Raw genomic sequence first — 20,046 nt, 5'->3', positions numbered from 1 at the left:
GTATGCAGAAATAATCATAGTCCGTTTTTTAATACTCGAAGATTATAGTTGTTTTAAGCTAATATCAGTTATATACGAGATTTCGAATACCTTTTCTGTGACAAAAGTAGAAAATTATAGAAATGTTTAATTGTTAATAATTATTTAAACGCCTACCTCTCGTATTTTACTTGCATAGAATGAGCGGAGTTGTCCTCCCAGTAATTCTGTGTCTCCATCATCTTGCCGCATAGAATCGTTTCCAATACACAACACGATCACTTCCGATTTCTAGTCGTTGTCACTCCTTTCGTTACGTTTCTTCTATTGTCTTCGACTTTCTTCCACTGTTCTCTTTCAATCTGACTCCGTTTGCACACAGTTTCTTCCTTTGAATTCACGTTCGTAACACGCAAGTTAGGCAGTTAGAAGCAGCTCGCCGTAATTTAGCGCGAAATTTAACGAAACGCACAAAACGTGTTTACACCGACCGCGAAATTACGTATACATAACCTGTACCCACAAAAAAAGTCAAGTCCTCTTTAAACCGATGGCTTCTTGATCGATAGTGCGCACCCGACGACTAGGTTAGGTTCGCCTCCACAAACTCACTGACACACTCGAAACGACACGACGGACCAGGAGGCCGGTACTTGGGAATCGCCCACGTCTTTCCGTCCAGTCACACTCACCGATATATCTGTACTGGCGCCCTCTTCTTTTCTTCTCTGTCTTCCTTCCTACTTCCCGATTTCTTTTTTTAGAGCCGATGATCGTAGATCGATCTCTCACTCTGTCTTTCTCTTTCTCTCTACTGTGACATCCTATAAGCGTAGCAACAGAAATTTTTAAACTTTGTTTTGTTATCCGTTTTGAATCGTTTCCGCTCGAATAGGCGATAACGAGAGCAAAAAGAAGAAACACGACTCGATCTTAAGACATAAATGTGAACGACGATAAGGCCGTTGACTCGTTCGGCCGCGAAATTCCGCGATATACTAACTGGCAGGGCCGTAAGAATTGAACAGGTCGCGCGCTCGCTTTGCGCGTCACGGTATTCGGCAACCTATAGGTACGCTTCTTTTGGTGCGTACGCATGCACTTTACGAATTTCACGTGGCAGTGGTTGGCGGCGCTCGAGATGTGCTCTGGACCAATGATTACGTTACATGCACGATTGAATTCTCGATCAATCGTATGCACTCTATCGACGCGGTTTCTCGTACCATATAGATTCGTGATTTTGGAATTCTCTACAATGACAGGAACAAAAAGAACGTCGTTCAAATAGTTTCGTATCGCTCGCGTATATAAACGCGTGTCGTCTCCTTAGCAGGCTACACTACGCGTATAATGCGCGGCCCTGTTCGATTCTCGCGATGGTCCTCGCCACGCAGACCACTGGTGGGAGCGATCCAGAACCATCTCAGGCACGGAACCATCGATCCCGGAGCCATGCAACTCGAGGTCTAATGTAAATCGACCGGTATCTATTCGCTCGATATCATTCGATATCTTATATCGTCAAAATCTTCGTTCCCCTTATCGGACTAATTCCGCCGTGTTGAAATACGATAGATATAGATAGGAACCGAACAATTGTTACGTAGCTTGATATTTTTTTTATAATCTACGATATCTTTCAGCGAGGGTAACGTGTCGATCCAGTGTGCGTTTACGAGTTCTGTGAAATGTTCCGATAAGACAATTTGTTGTTAATACATCACGTGTTGATAGTATTACGTATGGATCGATATGGTGATCTCGAAATAGCCTTAGCGATACGCATGCCGGTATATTGTACAAAAACAAAAACAAAAAAAGCTAATCTATACCTAGGCAATCGTTCGTTTTTCTCTTGTTTATCTCATCTAAACAATCATTATTACTATACATTACTTGACGATTTGATACAAAGGTTCCACCCTTGGATTATAGAATTTCGATAACCTAACGCAAATTTACAACCATAAATCGATACATGATTAAACGATAAATCATTTTGTTGCGTCAATATGTACTACTGTTTGTCACGGTATAAACATAAACAAGCAAACGCTTACGTGATTCTCGCATTACGAATACGTATATACAATAAGTACGATATATCCTTTGGACGCATCAAAAATTTAAGGACCACAAATTTCCGTCGCAGACAATGAAAACGAATTACCTCAATGACGAACGACGCGCAGATAAGATTCTTGTGCGTCTCTCGAAGCACTACAGAACACGATATATCAAGCGTGTAAATTTAACGTCGCCTGATACCGTGTCACGAAGTCGACTAAATTTCTCGAGCGTATACTTTCGCCCTTCCATTTCGCTGGAATCTCGTCGATACGATTCAACGATACCCGTTGAGGAGAAACCGACTATTTTTCTTTTTTTCTTTCTTTAACGTGGCTAAGGATCGCTGGCGCGTCACGTAACTCGATGATGCAAATCCGCGTTCGTTCGCCATTCGGACAAGGCAGAGGCGCTAGTATTGCGAGGGTGAGTAATGGTAAGGTATAGAAAGGAAGGAAAAATAGTGACTTTCCAGGTGAAAGTTTTCGACGAAGAGGGTGAAGTGGGGACTTGAGACGTTACTGATCAACGAGAGGAGTGGGAAATGCTTGGAGGGGCGCAGAAGGTGAGGAACGTTCGTTGGGACGTACAGTCGAACGAAGAGAGGGATAAGCAGTTACCACGCTATGTGACACGTGCGCGTGACGTCACGGGGCCGGTCACGCGAGCACCGTGTGCTCCCGGTCACGTGTCCTGTCACGCGCTCGCTCCATCCCTCTTTCCCCCGACTGCCGCCGCGGCTCTCTTCAACGACTGCATCCCTTCCTCTACGGGACTATCGACCGTCTCTCTCGTCATCTTTTATTGCACTCTGGTTCTCCTTGTTCGTTCTCAATCACTGTCTACGTGCCGGTGCTGTGAGTTCACTCTTTCTTCCTTCCTCCGATTCGGATCGGAGCGGAGTACAGTATGAGACCGCAGACTCAACGGGTATTCAGGCTCCGCCGCGTCGTGACACGAGGACACGCGGTAATGATACTTCTCGTTGTCGCGCGATTCGACGATATGTTTATACCTGCACGCCGTTTGCGTGGACTGCGGATCGTTCACGCACACGATGCAACGTGCCGTATCCTCCCGGACGTTCGTTGCATCCGTTTTAATCAACGGATTAAATTTTAATTATTCAGCATCCGCGCTGCTGCTTCACGTGAATTCGAACGCCGAGCTTGCGTTGCAGGAATTGGGTTATCGGAGCATGTTTGCCGAAAAATGTATTGGAAACAAAGAAGGATCTAGAATGCATATATGCACACGTTATGATTTCAATTACGGTGGAACTTCGTTTAGACGACGGCATTTATTTCAACGAAATTTTAGTTATTGTCCGATTAAACGAACTTTCGTTTACTAATTGAGCTAATTGAATCCATTTATTCGAACGTGAGTTTCTGCTACGTAAACGCGAAATCACAGCTGGTAGGGAAAATAGTGAGCTCCCATTATATAAACCGCTTGCCTCTCGTAGGTTAACATAAAGAAGGTCTACTGTATATTTATAATCGAGCTTTCGAAACAAACGATAAGTTCATCGTAAAAAATACCGTGACTCTATGGGCATGATTAAGGAAATCGATGTTTCACGCGTACGCTACCATTATCGTAACGATTTGAAAACGTACTGTTTGCGACCAATTTGACACTGTGCACGTCTTTTTAAATAAAACATGCGAGGCGATAATTGACAATGTGACAACCTTTGCAAATAAGGTCGTCGCACGTCTCTAATGAATAATGTGATATAAACGAAGCGGGAAAACCAGAAACGGTGTAGCATTTGGCCGATTTAACTGTGAAGTTAAACGATTTTAATCTCACTCATAACGCTTGTTCTAGGCGACATACTTTTCTACTTTTACAGGTCACCTGTGGAATCCAGATCTCGCTTCTGTTACACGTACAAATATACACACGCGATCGAACACGTCGCGTGGGCAATTATTTTCATTGGTCGATCGCGCGACTGCGTTGCAACTAAAAAGAAATTACGATAACGCGCGGAAAGAATGTAATTAACGATGCGTTTTTGCCACTGGGATTACGCATTACGAAACACTTTTATGACGTCGAACGTGGAACGTCTACAGACGGACTAGAAAGTATAAGCACTTGTACTTATGTAAACGGTGGCCTGCTGGTGGACAAGAAATTCCAAGACGAACGAGGCAGTCTGCAAACAAAGGAAACATCAACGGTATCCGTATTAAATTTCTCTGATTAATCGTAGGCAATAAGCAATACCGTGAAAAATATTAACTTAGGATACTTACCATATTCGACAATGTCCGATAATGTTGATAATGCTGGATCAAACGATCTTACGATATTCGACGTACGATGTATTCGCTTTAAATATTCATATTACCAAGATAGTGAAGATTTTGGCTCGTTCTCCCTTTAAAGCGGCTACGAACTTGACGTATGCACGAGTACGCGCGTAACACGACCGATTCGAAAATAGGCGTTTTATTTTCTGCACGGCTCAGGAGAAAATAAACGCAATCTGTGGCGACTCCGAGCTATTCTTGATCTGGTACACCATTACGTGTCCCGTGTCATGCATTAATCGGTTTGGTCTTCGTACTCGTTCCAAAACCAAATTATTGAACCTAATGCTCATCAATTGACCGTAACGTATGGTCTGCGATATTTTGGTACTCGAACGGTTCGTCACAGATAGGCCCGATAGGGCGTCGTTATCGTGGACGGATCTTTAACCTTTGATTCCGGATTCTACTACAAGACGGAGCAATTTAAATTCCTTCTAGAGCACTCGACGATTCCTCTTTGAGCTGGAATTAAATTATGCATCGTTCAAACGGTGACCATGTCTCAACTGTGATGCCTACGTGACTTTTAGATAAAACGGCCAGCTTGGTGAACACACGTCGATGAATATTCAACGATGTTTGCAGCTTTTTCACAAACACGGTGTATTACGATTACTTTCGTACCTTGTAGTCATTCTTCTAATATCTACGACAATGTATCTCGAATGAATCTTCTAAATTTTTATGAATGAAGTACGTCACCTGTGTCCCTCTGTCACTCCGTGTCAATTTTGACGTAGTGTTTCAAGACCACGCAATCCGCATTACGTAAAATCGAAGAACGTTGAATTAGTAATGACGCGACAAAGTGAAATTGATGTGGCCACGGTTTTAGAACAACGATGAAAAAAAAAAAAAAAGAGAGGAAAAGAAGAACGTTACACAAGGGTCGAGTGAGGGCACGTGAAAGTAATTACGTCACGGTGATTGCATCGTTGAATGCATCGAGGTGCTTCCCCTTGATTATCGCCTGAAAATCACGTTTCGCAGCAATGTTCGCTCGTTTGTCCTTGACAAATTAGAACATTCGCCTGGCCGACACATAATTACAGCCGGTTACGTTGCGTTTCCTTCTCGCCCTGGACAGCTTTCGATTCCCGTGAACAAATCCTGATAGGTCCGCGCGTTCCCAAGAAATAAACTTCGAACACGGCTTCGTACTTGAACCTGAAAATCCCACGAATGTTTCTCTCCTTTTTATAGTACGCAGCTCATCGGACAATGTATTTACGCTACGGTATCTCACGCTCCAATTTAATCTTCGCGATACGAATCAACGATTTGTCTGAAAGCACACGGGGAAACTACCAGCTGTGAACATTAACATATACGAGAATTAATTAAAAATAATTGTTGCAGAATTTCAATACGTTGATCGCTGTTATACGTATCCAAATATGGAGAATAGAAATATTCATCGATCAGCTTTGAACATTCATTTTGAAAAATCCTATACATATACTGCCAATGGTACATTGAATTCCTAATTCCGTAAAAACCAATAATTCCCAGCCAGCCTGTGTAAGTACGATATAGCGTTCCAGAAGGATACCATAACTTCGCTTGTGCTACATAACTCGCCTATCCTTCAGCTACCTCGATCGAAGTCGATAATTCTAAAAGAACGACATAGCGCGGGGACGCGATATTACACAATGGAAAAGTTACGTTATTTAAACAGATCCGTATGAAAGAGGTTGCATTTCCAAAGTCAAACGATTACACGGGAATCTGATGCAACCGCACGGTGTCGCATCGTTCGTAATTCGACGTGTATAATGGACTAACGTCCAAGAGATGTCATCGTGCACCGTATGCGCAAATAACCAGCTCTCTGTTCTACCGAGTGCGCGGTCGGACACATTGCGTGCACGTGTCGGTAAGGATAAACGCGTGGTCGAGCGCGTGACTCGACGGCCGAGGCGTGCCCTTCTCTTGATCACGTGGAATGCAACGCGGTACCTTCTCGTCGTCCTCGTTCCACTCGCGCGACTCCACGCGTTCTCTATCCTCGTCCGCGATCCTCTACCGGCACTGTTGCGAATGCACGCGGTTCTCTCTAATTCACGAGTCACGCTAACCCGTTTTCTCCGTCCGAGTCAACCGACACGCAGGTATGCCGATCACTGCACACGTTCATCGTGGCGTCTCTTTGCGTGCACCTTTCGGTCGCGAAAGGAGGAGGTGTCAAGCAATTGAAAAAAAAAGAATTGCAATGTATACACGAACAGATTGACCAAGTTTTCCTGCAAAATATAGGAATCAATATATAAAATTTTCAGTAATAAGATTGAGAAATGAGAGTTCGATTAATAACGAGTGTAATCAGGAATGTTCTATTTTATTTGAACAACTAACTTATGGTTGGATCAAGTTATACGATATAAATGAAAGTTTTTATTCTGACGTTTCAGATATTCGTTATTTCATTCGAGTAATGTTTAGAATGTTCTATTTGCAAATAACGTGAATATGGGAAATGGCGGTATTTTTTGGTATTTTTTAATAAATATATCGATCCAATTTGATATTTATTTTGTAATGGCGTGTTATTGAAATTCAGATAAAATTCCATAGCAGAGTAATTATTACCAAGACGAAGAGCTAATTATAACTCTGTTATCATAATACTAAGAATAGATTGTCTAGAATGTTGGTTTGAAATCAACGATGGGTGCTTGTTATCGATACCTACTTTATAAGGAAACCAACAGGCTGAGTGACTATTTAAAGCGAACCTTAGAGACGCACTTCCGGCCTAAATACGCGGCTCGAGTGCGAGATCCGGTTTCTGATTACTTTGAGGTCACCTGTTACCTGCGACAGATCGTGATTTATAGTTGACTTTCAAAAGGTAGTTACTGCTTGAGAATCGGTGAATTAATTATTGCAGAGTTGAATTATTTTCTTCGCGACTGTTGCTAGTATACGTCCTATTTATAAAATTTGCAAAAATACTCTTAACATTCGCTATAAGTAATTAAAATTAATAATATGGACAATTTATTCGCCATTTGTCGAACAAATGTAAAAATGGCACAAGGTTGATGATACCAATAACACGGGCAATTCGTGTCTAAAAATGTTTATATATTCATGTTCCTGTAAGTTTGAGAATATTTCGATCGTTCAGTGAAACTTTTATTTCATTCTATTCGACGTTACCATAACTTCAGTAGACTGTTATTATGTTCATCGTACAACATAGAAGAATGCCGCAATCTGTTGTGATCGAGCGACGAAACTGCGATATGTCTTTATATGGAACCCTGAACGTAACAGGTCCAAGGAGAGTCGTTCTAATTTGACAACGTCCGTGAAAACCTTGACAAATGAGGGTAAAATGATACGTGGCACCTACTACATGCAGTCAGTAATACGAGACTCATTTTACTCGCATACAAATTCTTTTTCGTCGTTTAGAATGGCGTCACACGAAGTGCTATGATCTTATTATGTATTGATTAGATTTTTCTTACCTTTTTTACTTTTATGCCTTAACAGAACAAAGTTGATATCAGAATGTGTAATTTTATAACTTGTTAACTTCGTTATTGTTACTACACTGCAGATACAAAACACTGTTTCGAAAATTTAAATTCTATCCAATACGTAAAAGTTTATCAATAATATTATCGATGTCTACACATTACAATCCGTGTCGCAAAATTAAATGCTCATTTCATGAATGGAGCGAATATTCGAAAGGTCATGTTTTTCATTTTTCATCGGCATATTTAAAACGGAACAAACATAGATCAAATAAAATCATCAAAATATTAAAAATCTTACGTATGTGAAATATCGATCTAAAAATTACTAAAAATATACCTTTTTATCGTTGTATAACGCGAGGTATTTACGCATCAGTTTGGAAATCTGATGGTTTAAAAGGCAGCAAATTAAAACGAACGAAAAAGAATATTTTGTAAATGTATTAATCCATTCACTTTCCGATTTCTTTCGAAGAATATATGTAGTCGCGAATTTAAATATTATGTTTTAAGAATAACACTTCTGGAGTAAGCATGTACCAATGGTTACGTGCCACCGTCAAAATCGTTAACGTAATCTATTTTTTTATCTTCGCATATCCTCATACACATATTTATTCTTACATTTTCGGCCTCGATGTCACGTTTTGCTTAAACGTGTTGCATCAGTCGACCAACTTATACACATACGTACCGGTTTCCCACGAACGCAGTCGATTCTTTTAAATACAATCGTCTTTCGATTCGAGATAAGCAATCGATCGATCCACAAAAAACACGACTTTTTGGTGCCAATCTGTTGTTACGTATACACGATTATTGTAACGTGACGTCATGCTTTGCGAAAGAGGTAGATCGTGTTTGGTTACACTGCAGTTATAAAACAATCCAATGTATATTTGGCGTCTGTATATTCTTTTTGAAATTATATATTTCGTTATCGATCACGCAAGCAAAGTACGTATATTACCATCGAATGCATCGGCATGACTGCATCTCGAGACCGATACAATGATGCTATACTATATAAATTGTTCAGAAAAAGATATTCTCCCACAAACTATATTTCTTCATTTATTAATTCCATCCTGCCTTTTTTCTTTCTATTGTTTTAACTGTTGCATTTTATCATCGACCTTTGCCTTCGACGAAATTGACTTCCAAGGAGGCCGTTAATACTGCAGAATCATCGTCGAATTTAATGTTTACGATCTTTGGGAACCAAATTACTTATCTTTGGGACTTTCGACAAATATTATCGAACGATATTACGACTGTCATGATACACAGTATTTATGACAAAAAGAAAAAGAAATACTGAATAGAAATTAAGATGCTCAATAGATATTAAATGACCTTTCCAAATTTACAAACACCAACTTCTTGGTTGACACTTCGAAATCTGTTACGACGTAAACGTTTTATTATATTTCTTTCGTATAGATTTCGTTCAATAAAAATATATCGCGTGATATATGTAAAAAGAATACTAAAATGAGAGTGAAGTTATAGAATAGCTATAGGAAAACGCACACATCTTTCCGGTGTTGTTTACGCCACCAAGTGTGTGGCTTCTGACTGTTATCGCTGTGAAACCGGTTTGACGTTGGATTTATGTATTCGGTTCCAATATCGACTGCCACTAGGGGAGTTCAAGAAGGCAACTGACGATTAACAATGCCATCGGATGTCGGCTGTTCCTAGCCAGTTATCTTTTTATTTTTCTTTGAATCCGCGTGCACGTGACAGCTGATGATAAATCTACCAGTATAAAAAGTCTAAGAACATTATTATTCTGGAATATCTTTGAACCGATTAAATTAATTTTCTTTAACAACATCTACGATGATTTTCTGCAGAGTTTGTACGAGTGTACGTCAATAGCACGCCTCGAGGACGTGCTAACTCTAATTAAGAACATTTTTCCTCTCTTTTTCTCGTTCTTTCTACAATTCTTTTCTTCTACCATTATATTTAAACATAGAATGCTTATTCCTCGATTTTATCTTATGTATCGAATATAATCATTTATTAACTTACTAAATACAAGTACTTTTTTAGTTTCATATATTTTTTTTCATGTAAAGATGATTAGTGCACGATATTCTCTTATTCTCTTATATAGACATTCAGCGAATTAATTTATCGTTTCATATGGAAACAGAATGAATTTTTTTGCCGTGCAGAATACAATTACATAATATGTAATCTTGCATGTCATGTTCGTGATGATCATAAACCGTGCGATTGGTCAATATTGATTAATCGATCCTTTTGGTGTACTTAGTTATTATTTTAATCAAGATATCTCCAATTATCAATAGACAAACCATCTACTATTATTAACGGTAACCTTGCCGAAAATCGAATAGTTTTGTACATAATGTACAAAAGATACATAAAATTATATTTTTTCTTTTTGCGTTATGCACTATGCAAATTGAATTTAGTATGTAACAATCACTGCAAGTGTAACAGCAAACTTTCGTAACCCTTGTCTTATTTATAAACTGACAAGCAATTAAGTTCATAAACAATTGTTCATATTTTTCATCATTCACTCGTAGTATTTTTCTCAATTGGAAATATACAGATAAATGATTTGCGCCCACGAATGATCGACACAATATTCAGTCAATGCACTTTCTCTGTTTCTTTGAATTAAAAATATAAAATAATTGATTGTTACTTATAACAAGAATATACAATTCTATAACATATATATAAATGTACGTTGTAACTTTGTAATTTCAGTAATAAACAATTATTCTATAACGTTTATACAATGAAATAAGAGAATGGATATAAAACGTTGATTATCCTAATAGAGATTGAAAAAAATAAAAAGATTAAAATAAATCATTACACAAATTACATTGTAGGATTGTAGAACATTGATCATTGGAAATTTGTGTCGACTACGATTGTGAGAGCATGCGAATTCATACTGCATGCGATAGTTATATTTCACCGAAAAGATTATAGACAAATTAATTATTTATCCTGATTAGATTCAGTCCCGTTCACCCCTTTCTTCGGCACGTTCTTCTGCTCTTGCTTTCATTCTAGTTATGAATGCTTGTCCCTTACTCTTTCTAAAGTTCTCGTATGGATCATTTAAATTAATACCGACGCCTTTATATTGATCGTTTTTATCCCTAATTTCACCCCCCGATATTGGAGCTTCAATACCCTGTTCATTGGCACCAAGTCCCGCACCGCCCCAACCCATTTTTTTGAGCAACTGATGACCCTTGTTACTCTCATCGAGACTAATTTCTTGAGGAGCTTTACTGTAGGTTGATCCGCTGAAAGGAATTCATTCGTAGAAATCAGATATATATATATATATATATAATCAGATATATAGAATATCTTTTTATACTAAGTAATAATACTTACAGGAAACTGGGTGGAGTTGGACTTCGATCTTGCCTGTCCATTCTCCTATCAGGACTTCGATCCTTGTTGCTATTTCTCCTCCTTCTGCTTCTGTTATTATGATTGCTATTTCGACTGTTACGTCTATGATTAGCAGCAGGAGATCTAGATCTGCTTCTACCTCTAGATCTTGAGCGTGATCTACTTCGCGATTTACTTCGATATCGTTTCTTTGGTGGACTAGGACTTTTGGATCTTGGCCTTAGAATTGGTGACGGCGATTTTGATTTTTGTCTTATACCAGCTGCTATATCTTCTTCTTTACGCTTACGCGCGGCATTCTTTGCTTTATAATACTCGTATAAACCTAATTTTTCCCACCCATCGCTATAATATGTAGATATTACAATTAAAAACTTCACTCGATATTTCAAGCATAATTAGTTTGTGTATAATTTGCATTATATGCCTTTACCTGTCCCGTGGAGAATCATGGTTCGGTGGCGCATAGAATGCTTCTACAGCCGCTACTAGTCGTTCACTTGGAGGAGCAGGTGGTGGAAGCCTAATGGCTTCTGGATCCAAAGGTTTATATTCGGCATCTTCTAACTTAATTAGAGGTACCATCAAGCCAGCAGGAAGTTCGTAATAAGGCATACTGGGCATTAAATCTTCGACAGAGGGCTCGTGTATAACAGGTGGGGGGCCAAATCCAGGCGGTGGTTTTGAAAAATCTGGCAATGGAACATTTGAAAACGGTGGAGGCTCATTCCCGGGTGGTACACCCCATCCAGGTGGCGGTTGACTGAAATTTACATCTGTGCTTATTGGAGCAGGAGGACCGGAATGACTAGGTGGCAGAGACATATTTTGTTGGTTCTGTAAAGTATGAATTTCTATTATCGTTTGTCGAATACATATACATAATACATACAGGAAAGAAGATCAACTTACCAATTGCGGTGGTGGTGGAGGAGGAGCTTTTAATTGTTGATCAATTGCGATCTTTTGTTGCTCAATATTTTGAATTTGTCTCAAAGCATGTGTAACAAACGCTTGATGTTGTGCTTGATAATTATCAAAGGTTTGTTTTGTTGATGTAGTAATCGGTGTAATTGCGCTGGCATGTTGTTCAACCAAGTTAGCCTGATATTCAGACCAAGATGTGCTTGGCTGTTTCAATTTATCTATAATTCCTTCATCAAAGTAATTATTTTTTGACTCCCATAAACTTAATAGCTTATTTAATTTATTAAGTTGTTCTTCTGATGCAGCTAATGAAGTGTTACAGAACATGGGAACAACAACACTTTCCATTGCCTTGCGAAGATCCATAGATTTTTTTCTTGCACTAAAGAAGTTTGAAATTAAATATCGTGCACAACTATTTTTATGAAAGTTATCAAACTTTATTATAAATATTATATTTATACTGAAATTGAAGTGTTAAATTTTCCATTCACATTTAATTAGATAATGTAATTTAATTCAAATTTTTTACAAATGTTTTAAGATATAAGATCTGTTACTGTTTTCCCAAACAAATATCATACTTACCAATGATGTAGGACATCGTTGACCAGGTAGATAATATGGAGTTTATGACTAAAATTGGTTGCCTGAATGACTCTGAAAGAAACAATAAAAAATTAATTGATTTACTACTGTTAATAGTATATGGCTAAAGTCAAATATAACATACTTTTTCAGCAAATGGTCTGCAACAACTTGATTGCTTTGTGGACTGATAGAATTTTGAAGTATCCAGGCTTTCCCTGCACTTATGCTATCTTTTGTGCAACTATCAATGATAGGTTGTAATACCGCATCAAATGCAGCAAGGTCTGTGTTTGTGCTTTGTGCACTGTTTTGTAAAGCTGTTTCTTGAGCTTGTCTCACAGCATCCTCAACCCTTCCTTGTTGTTGCGCCATCAATGCAGCATGTTGCGCAGCCAGATTTTGTTCTGATTGTCTAACTTGTTCCTGTAGCGTTGTCTGCTGTGACTGAAGATTTGCTAACTCATTTTGAAGCCATCCAGGAGGTCCGCCAATGTTAACCGGTTGAGTAACACCACCAATAGATGGATTCACACCTCCCATAGCACCAGGGACTGGTCCAATTGGTGGTCCTGCATTTCCTGGCCCTCCAATTTGTCCTAGTACTCCAGGTATAACTGGACCACCTTGATTTCCCACTGGTCCAATTCCCACAACTGGATTTAATCCATTGTTCTGAGTATTTAGGCCAGGTGCAAGATTGACGTTATTCAGTGGCTGCGCGACGGTAGCGGCTGTTTGCTGCTGCTGCTGCGAAACGTTTAAACGTGGGTCTGCATTTTGCATTGGATTTATTCCTTTTTGCTTTAAAACTGTAAACGAATGACGGTGGATTATTGTAAGATGTTTGATTCCTTCAATGGATATTGAAAAAGTATACAAATAGTCCAATTTCTGTTGAGTCTTATCTTCTACCAGTGCATAATAAAATTCTTGGCATTTATTAGAGAATTATATCGAAAATTCGGTAAGTCTTTTGGGAGCACTATATTCTTTCCCTGTTTTATATATTATATATATACATGTATTTTTTACTTTTTTTTACAGTACTAGGGTATTACAGGGTATTATAGTGGGTTGCAGTTCCCACATAGATTGAAGCAATATATCAACAACGTAGTCCGTATTAGACAAGCTCCATTAAGAATCTTAAAACTACATCTTCTTAAAATCACCATTGCCAAGAAATAGAATATGTCTTTAGCTAAAGCATTCTGCTTAATAAATAGCAATCCCAAAATCTTGAAACGAAGTGCTCATATTCGATGAATAATAGTTTTGTATGTTCACTATGACGAATTCAGACCCTTTCACCCGTATCTCTTTTTCAAAGTCATTCCTTGTTCGTTGAATAAAGCATGGCCATTATGCTTCTCAATTGTTGTAGCTGTTAAGGGGCTGTATCCCACTTACTGGCTTGCTCTGTAGTCACTTTGTATTGATAGTAGTTGAAGTGCTCTCCACCGAACAGGAAACCAAATTTTGGGTTGTCCTTCTGCTTGTTTTTCGTCATCTGCTCAAACTCCGGTCCATTGCGAGCCACAAACTGAGCCAGTTTGTCTATGATGTTCCGTAACTCTGTATCTGGGTATTATACCAAAATAAACAGAATTAGTACAATAACCTAACAATAATGAATTACTTATACAATTATTACAATATAAATGGCAATATTTAAATACAGTACTGAAATAGGATCTCTTATTTTTTTAAAGTACGCAGTCCTAAATCAGCCCATCGTAACCTGAAATATTGAATCTGTTTTGAAATTTATCACTTTGTGCACGTATCTACGGAGATTTGCCTGAGGATAATTTAATTCGCCGAGTGAATTGCTTTTTAATGGTAGCCTAATACGTTGCACAGGTTTACATAACCTACTATTTAGAATCTACATTTTGTCTTTTTTAAACGTATCTCATTATTTCCATTGCATGGAAACTCACAAATCCCCAATTCTGACTAACTAAAATGCTAAAATGATAGATCATAGACATTACGGTTAATAAAAAAGATGAAACGTTAATATGCTCGCCCGGAGTGGGAATGTGCAAGACCGCGCTTGGCCAAATCACCAAATCACAACATTCTTTTCTTACCTGCAGGTGCCTGGTCCATTATCACGATTACTCTTTTACTTTTACACCGAATTCGATCACGTTTGTTATTACTTTCGTTAACACTTTTCCGTACACGATTGTGGTACGTCTCCGGAAAACATTATTTTTTCACAATGAACACGACAACGCTAGAAGTCGCCATTAATACTCGAGTATTCATGTTTCAAAAAACCACCACTAGAGCGGCTGACACGCCAATTTATCACATGCGGAAAATTCTCCATTTCGGCTCATTTTCATTTACGTTTCGTAGGGTTTGCTTTCTGTCAATTTTCTATAATAATTGTGTTCGCATCGATTCCTTGTGCAATAACTTTGAGCGGTAAATATTTACACTAATATATTTTCATCAAAAGATCAAGTTTCTACCGCCACATTATTTTTACAATTTTCTAACGTAAACGTGTCTTTTCTCATAATGTGTTCACTATATTAGAAAATACAATATTGTAAATTCCTTTTATGTGACGCTTACTTTGTTACGTTTTAATTATTTGTTGTTTATTGTAGTTAAACAGTTTTAATATTATCAATATCGTTTCATTTATTAATGTTGCTACTTAACCTATTGCGTCACGTCTGTCACGTATTCAAAGCAGTTTAATTTTATATTTTTCATCTATTATTGAATAATTTGAAAATATCATTAATAGTAATATTTGTCTGTATCAGGTGAATTACGGGAATGCCTGTAGCAGAGGTGAAATCCAGCTGGGCAGATGAAGTAGAAGAAGAGGGAGGAGCGTTGCCTCCGCCTTCAGAGACTTATGAAAATGGGTTTAAAATCCTCACTGAATACAAGTACAATCAAGATAATAAAAAGGTCAAGGTAGTTCGAACATATAAGATCGAGAGACGCGTTGTTTCAAAGACAATTGCCGCCCGTAAAAATTGGGCAAAATTCGGAGACTCTGCAGATGACCGACCTGGACCTAATCCTGCTACTACAGTTGGAGGTGAAGATGTCTTCATGCAATTCATTTCTAGTAAAGAAGAGGAAAATAAGGTCGAAGAAGATAGCCTTGACAAGTTGAAGAGTATGGGAGATAAAGGTGTAGTTAAATGTCGTAATTGTAATGGAGACCATTGGACTTCCAAATGCCCTTACAAAGACACTGTCCTTGCTGGAGGTATGTTTCATTATGATAAATTAATTTTTGGAAAGAAACATTTAAGATTATATAATTCTATGGAATATGTGATTTAATTTGCAGGTAAAGTGCCTGATGATAAAAAGCCACTTATTAATACTAGTGCTCCTGGAGCAATGACAGAATTGAAACCTCAGGGTAGTAAATACATACCACCTGGTATGCGCGATGGAGGCAGTAAACGAGGAGATTCTATGCAGATGCAAAGACGTGACGATACTACTGCTATTCGTATTTCCAATTTATCAGAAAGTACTACAGATGCAGATTTGGATGAACTTGTCAAGCCATTTGGATCTGTTCTTAAATTTTATCTTGCAAAGGACAAACAAACTAATCTTTGCAAAGGATTTGCATACGTACATTTCAAATATAGAGTGGAAGCAGCAAAAGCTATTGCTACGCTTAATGGGTATGGTTACGATCACCTTATCTTGAACGTAGACTGGTCAAAACCGCAGCAGCAAAGTAATTGAGATAAATGAAAATTCGAGTTTCGTTACTTGGATTACGCACTGCGTAAAAATATAAATGATATGCAAATGTTTAATTGTGACACCAGGAGCAGAGTACAATACTTTTCATTTCAAATTTTAATGCATTGCACAATAAAAATTGGCGTAACAAATATATTCATAACAATGTTCATAGTTTGTTAATGTAATTATTTAAATTATATGCGATCAACTACAAAATGGTAACTCTGCTTCCTGGTGTCACAATTTATTATCATTTTTAATTCATTCGAACATGACGTTCTTGTATTTGTTACTTTAGAAAATGATGTATCAATTAAAATGTAATTTGTATTCTTATCTTTTTTTTGATCAAAAATAAATAATATGCCATGAAACTTGGAGCGTATTTATTAGATGTTAACAATTCCTATGTCAGGTATTTTATGATTTTATTTTATTCAAGGAATTGTATAATATAACTAAAAAATGTATACATTTTTGCAATGTATAACATGTAAAAAGAGATTCGTATTCAATTCTATTGTCAAATTTAAGATGAAATCTTCTCTTCGATATTTTTCTAAAAATTTTATATTCAACAAAAATACACTGGATACATTTAAACCTAAACTGAATACATTTAAACTGTTTAAACTTAAAATAATATGATATTATAATAAATATAAGTAGTATCGCTGGCTCTAAGTGTTAGATCCTCACGCGGTAATGTTGCGATTGAAATCGAGAAACAAAGAAATTACGATACAAATAAACGCTTATGCGATACATAGATGCAAAAACAAAAGTAAAATAGTACAAAAGTAATTACACAGGTGTTTATTCATCACCTGTACGTTAAAAACTACGATTAATACTACATTGTCTAAGTACTTTGAAATGGTAACTCTAATGAACAACCTTACGCTGCTCAACGGAGCCTAATGAATATCATACAGATAGCAAAAAAGCACGTATTAACTTCATCGTTTAATACATACATATATATAAATATATATATTAATAATATATATATATATATAAATATATATATATATATCAGTAAAACAATGTCATTTGAAAATATAATTAACAATACAATTATATATATATATTTTTTTGTTTGCGCGTCATCCTACAGTTTTAATCGAAAGACCGTTTTCACTATTTTATTGTCGTTTCCTATAAAATCATCACAGTTTAAACGTGTCCATTTTCGTTCCATTTTTCTTCAATATTTCAGAACCTACAACACCCGCTTATCCGATTTCTCAGAATGCAATTACAGAAAATTTCAAATCATCATGACGCGCTGCCTCGTTTCTCGCTGGTTTCTTTATTTACAATACTAGTCGGAACTCGGACGTCTCTCTCATAAAAAAGGACTTATATATTAGCGAACAATGTTAGTAACATGCACTGTGTAACCATGTAATTCAAGTCAATTTATGAACGAGGATCTCTTTGGGCATCTTTAGTGAGATCGTTCTCGAGCACGATCGTGCCTCTAAATTGAATTTCATCAGTTCCACTGCTACCGAAGCACCTTCACTTTTATTCCTTAAGCAGATCCCATCATGATTTACGACGATCCGCCGAGCTACACGCAAATTTTATTTCTAACAGTTTCCGCTGACTGAACCAGATTGTCAATTCTAACGAAACTTCCAGAGGAAAGCTGTTTCAGACATGAATCATTTCTTCTTTAACATTTTGAAGAACAAATTTCATCGCTGTCGATTAGCTATAACTTCTGCTATCTCATTGTTCTTGCACTGTATTGATCTTTACCAAACAGCGCATTTCTTTTTGGGATTCATCTTCGAGCCAAGAGGGCAGTTGAAATCCTTCGAGAACTCCTCCATGTTGGAAAGTGGCCCCAGAACACGGAATTTACCAGGGCTGTGGAAACCAGTGGTAATGCGAAGTTTCATCGCTTCCGGCCTGTACTTACTACACCAAGTGTTCGCTGCACTGATCCAGAACAATTGTTCAGGACTATAAGGCAGTCCTGGCAATTTTGGCTCCGCATGATTTCTTTGTACCCATTCTTGATATGCTAAATAGGCTTCTTTTATTCCTCCGTTGTCGGCGATATTCTCACCTTGAGTATTGATACCATTTAACTGTAACAGGAAACGAAGCGATTCTTTTTTATATGTCTAGATTTCCTTCTTTCTGGATGAATATTTAAGACATGCATTATTTTCTAAACGAATGAAAGTAAGAGAAGGAGGAAGAAATATAACGTTGCATTTAAATTTCTATAGCGTTATTATACATGCCTTCAAATCTTTAAACGAAAGATTTATAAATTATGATGTTTCATCGTCTATTTAAAAAACAGTGAACTCGCGAAATTGATACTAAAAAAGAAGGAAACGAAAGAACGTCATCAATATTTATATCTGTATATGCCTAGTTTCAATAAACCTTAGCGGGCAAAAAAGTTGCGTATTATTACAAAATAAAACTGTCAAGAACATGTTCGTTGTTTAAGAAACATCATTCTACGTTAAAATAACTAGTCTACCAAGCCAAATTTCGTGTCTATACCAGCTGTTATCTAACGTTTGATTCACAAGTGCGTATTATGCACGAGTTTGACCTCTGTGAGAAAAAATTCGATATTTAAATATCATCGACGAACATCATCGATGAGCGTTATTTGCATCGCAAGAGCTCGATAAAGTTTACGTAAAGTAATGTATAGAATAAAGAGATTGACATTCCGCAAAAGCCCTAAAATTGGAATCCGTATTAAACAAATATTTATATCGGTTGACGCAAATGATCGTGGACAATTGAGAACGAGGAAGAAACAAGACAGCGTATAATAAAAGTCGATCATTACGTTCAAGTTAACATCTTCCACGGTATAGTTGCCGTATTGGTGAATAATACACTCTGCTTTCTCCAGATACTTTTCTTTTGTTTGTGGTGCCCACCAGTCGACCAGATTTCCGTTTTTATCGAATTGCCTGCCCTGATCATCGAAGCCATGCGTTATTTCGTGGCCAATAACGAAACCGATAGCGCCATAATTCATGTACCTTGGTCGATCGTTACTAAAGAAAGCACCTTGCAAGATACCAGCGGGAAATTCTGCAAAAGCATTATACAAATGTTATCGTCTCTTTGGTATCAGTCAACGATTTATTACGAAATTATCATTCCATCGACTTTTATAAAACGATACTCACGTATACTATTCTCGATGGACGAATAAAAAGCATTAACGATGGCGGGTCTTCCGTGAGTTACCCAGTCGGTCTTGTTCACAGGTTTTCTCAGTTTACTGAAAGAATACTCGACCCCGAATAAAGTCAGATTTAAGATACCTTCTAGGTAATTATCTGTCGTTAATTCCAGTTTCTCGTAAAATTTCTCCAGTTTCTTGTCGTCCAGTAATTCGTCGGGGTAGGCGATGTGACTGGACATGCTGGCTGCTTTGTTCAGAGCACTCTTTCTCGTTTCTTCGTCCATCCAATCAACCTAAAGAACGTCAA

The 20,046-nt window shown here is 37.6% G+C and overlaps 4 protein-coding genes across 9 annotated transcripts in view; 1 reads left to right on the top strand and 3 right to left on the bottom strand.

Annotated features, from left to right (window-relative positions):
* Positions 1-4,030, bottom strand: part of cwo (transcription factor cwo) — a 39,940-nt gene extending 35,910 nt beyond the window's left edge. For 2 of the 3 annotated variants that reach the window (XM_033345955.2, XM_033345958.2), the window contains exons 1-2: positions 2,153-2,560; positions 157-803 (exon numbers count right to left, since the gene is read on the bottom strand). In XM_033345955.2, coding sequence (XP_033201846.2) covers positions 157-221 — 65 coding nt within the window. In that variant the 5' untranslated portion in view covers positions 222-803; positions 2,153-2,560. Of the gene's footprint in view, positions 1-156; positions 804-2,152; positions 2,561-3,894 lie in introns of those variants that run through there. The other variant, XM_076622460.1, reaches the window with a different exon arrangement.
* A 5,533-nt stretch (positions 4,031-9,563) lies between these two features.
* On the bottom strand, positions 9,564-15,083 carry scaf6 (SR-related CTD associated factor 6). Of its 2 annotated transcripts, XM_033345946.2 has the most exons (8): positions 14,911-15,083; positions 14,225-14,395; positions 12,957-13,623; positions 12,812-12,883; positions 12,209-12,605; positions 11,730-12,133; positions 11,276-11,641; positions 9,564-11,181 (listed from the first exon to the last, which is right to left on the bottom strand). In XM_033345946.2, the coding sequence occupies exons 1-8, from the start codon at positions 14,927-14,929 to the stop codon at positions 10,887-10,889; spliced, it is 2,391 nt and encodes a 796-aa protein (XP_033201837.1). In that variant the 5' UTR covers positions 14,930-15,083; the 3' UTR covers positions 9,564-10,886. The 2 variants fall into 2 exon arrangements, with proteins under 2 accessions (XP_033201837.1, XP_033201838.1); XM_033345947.2 differs by lacking the exon at positions 14,911-15,083 and having other exon boundaries at positions 12,957-13,561; positions 14,225-14,358.
* A 22-nt stretch (positions 15,084-15,105) lies between these two features.
* eIF3g1 (eukaryotic translation initiation factor 3 subunit g1) lies at positions 15,106-16,935 on the top strand. Its single transcript, XM_033345961.2, has 3 exons — positions 15,106-15,253; positions 15,604-16,061; positions 16,146-16,935. Exons 2-3 carry the CDS (start codon positions 15,617-15,619, stop codon positions 16,556-16,558), a joined length of 858 nt encoding a protein of 285 aa, XP_033201852.1. The 5' UTR covers positions 15,106-15,253; positions 15,604-15,616; the 3' UTR covers positions 16,559-16,935.
* A 178-nt stretch (positions 16,936-17,113) lies between these two features.
* Positions 17,114-20,046, bottom strand: part of Nep2 (M13 family metallopeptidase neprilysin 2) — a 35,943-nt gene continuing 33,010 nt past the window's right edge. For all 3 annotated transcript variants that reach the window (XM_033345943.2, XM_033345944.2, XM_033345945.2), the window contains exons 8-10: positions 19,741-20,032; positions 19,392-19,642; positions 17,114-18,663 (exon numbers count right to left, since the gene is read on the bottom strand). In XM_033345943.2, the coding sequence (XP_033201834.1) occupies positions 18,325-18,663; positions 19,392-19,642; positions 19,741-20,032 (882 nt within the window). In that variant the 3' untranslated portion in view covers positions 17,114-18,324. The remainder of the gene's footprint in view (positions 18,664-19,391; positions 19,643-19,740; positions 20,033-20,046) is intronic.

Source organism: Bombus vancouverensis, chromosome 10 (assembly GCF_051014615.1).
Source record: "Bombus vancouverensis nearcticus chromosome 10, iyBomVanc1_principal, whole genome shotgun sequence".
NCBI classification, from domain to species: domain Eukaryota; kingdom Metazoa; phylum Arthropoda; class Insecta; order Hymenoptera; family Apidae; genus Bombus; species Bombus vancouverensis.
This window is presented reverse-complemented; position numbering and strand designations above follow the sequence as displayed.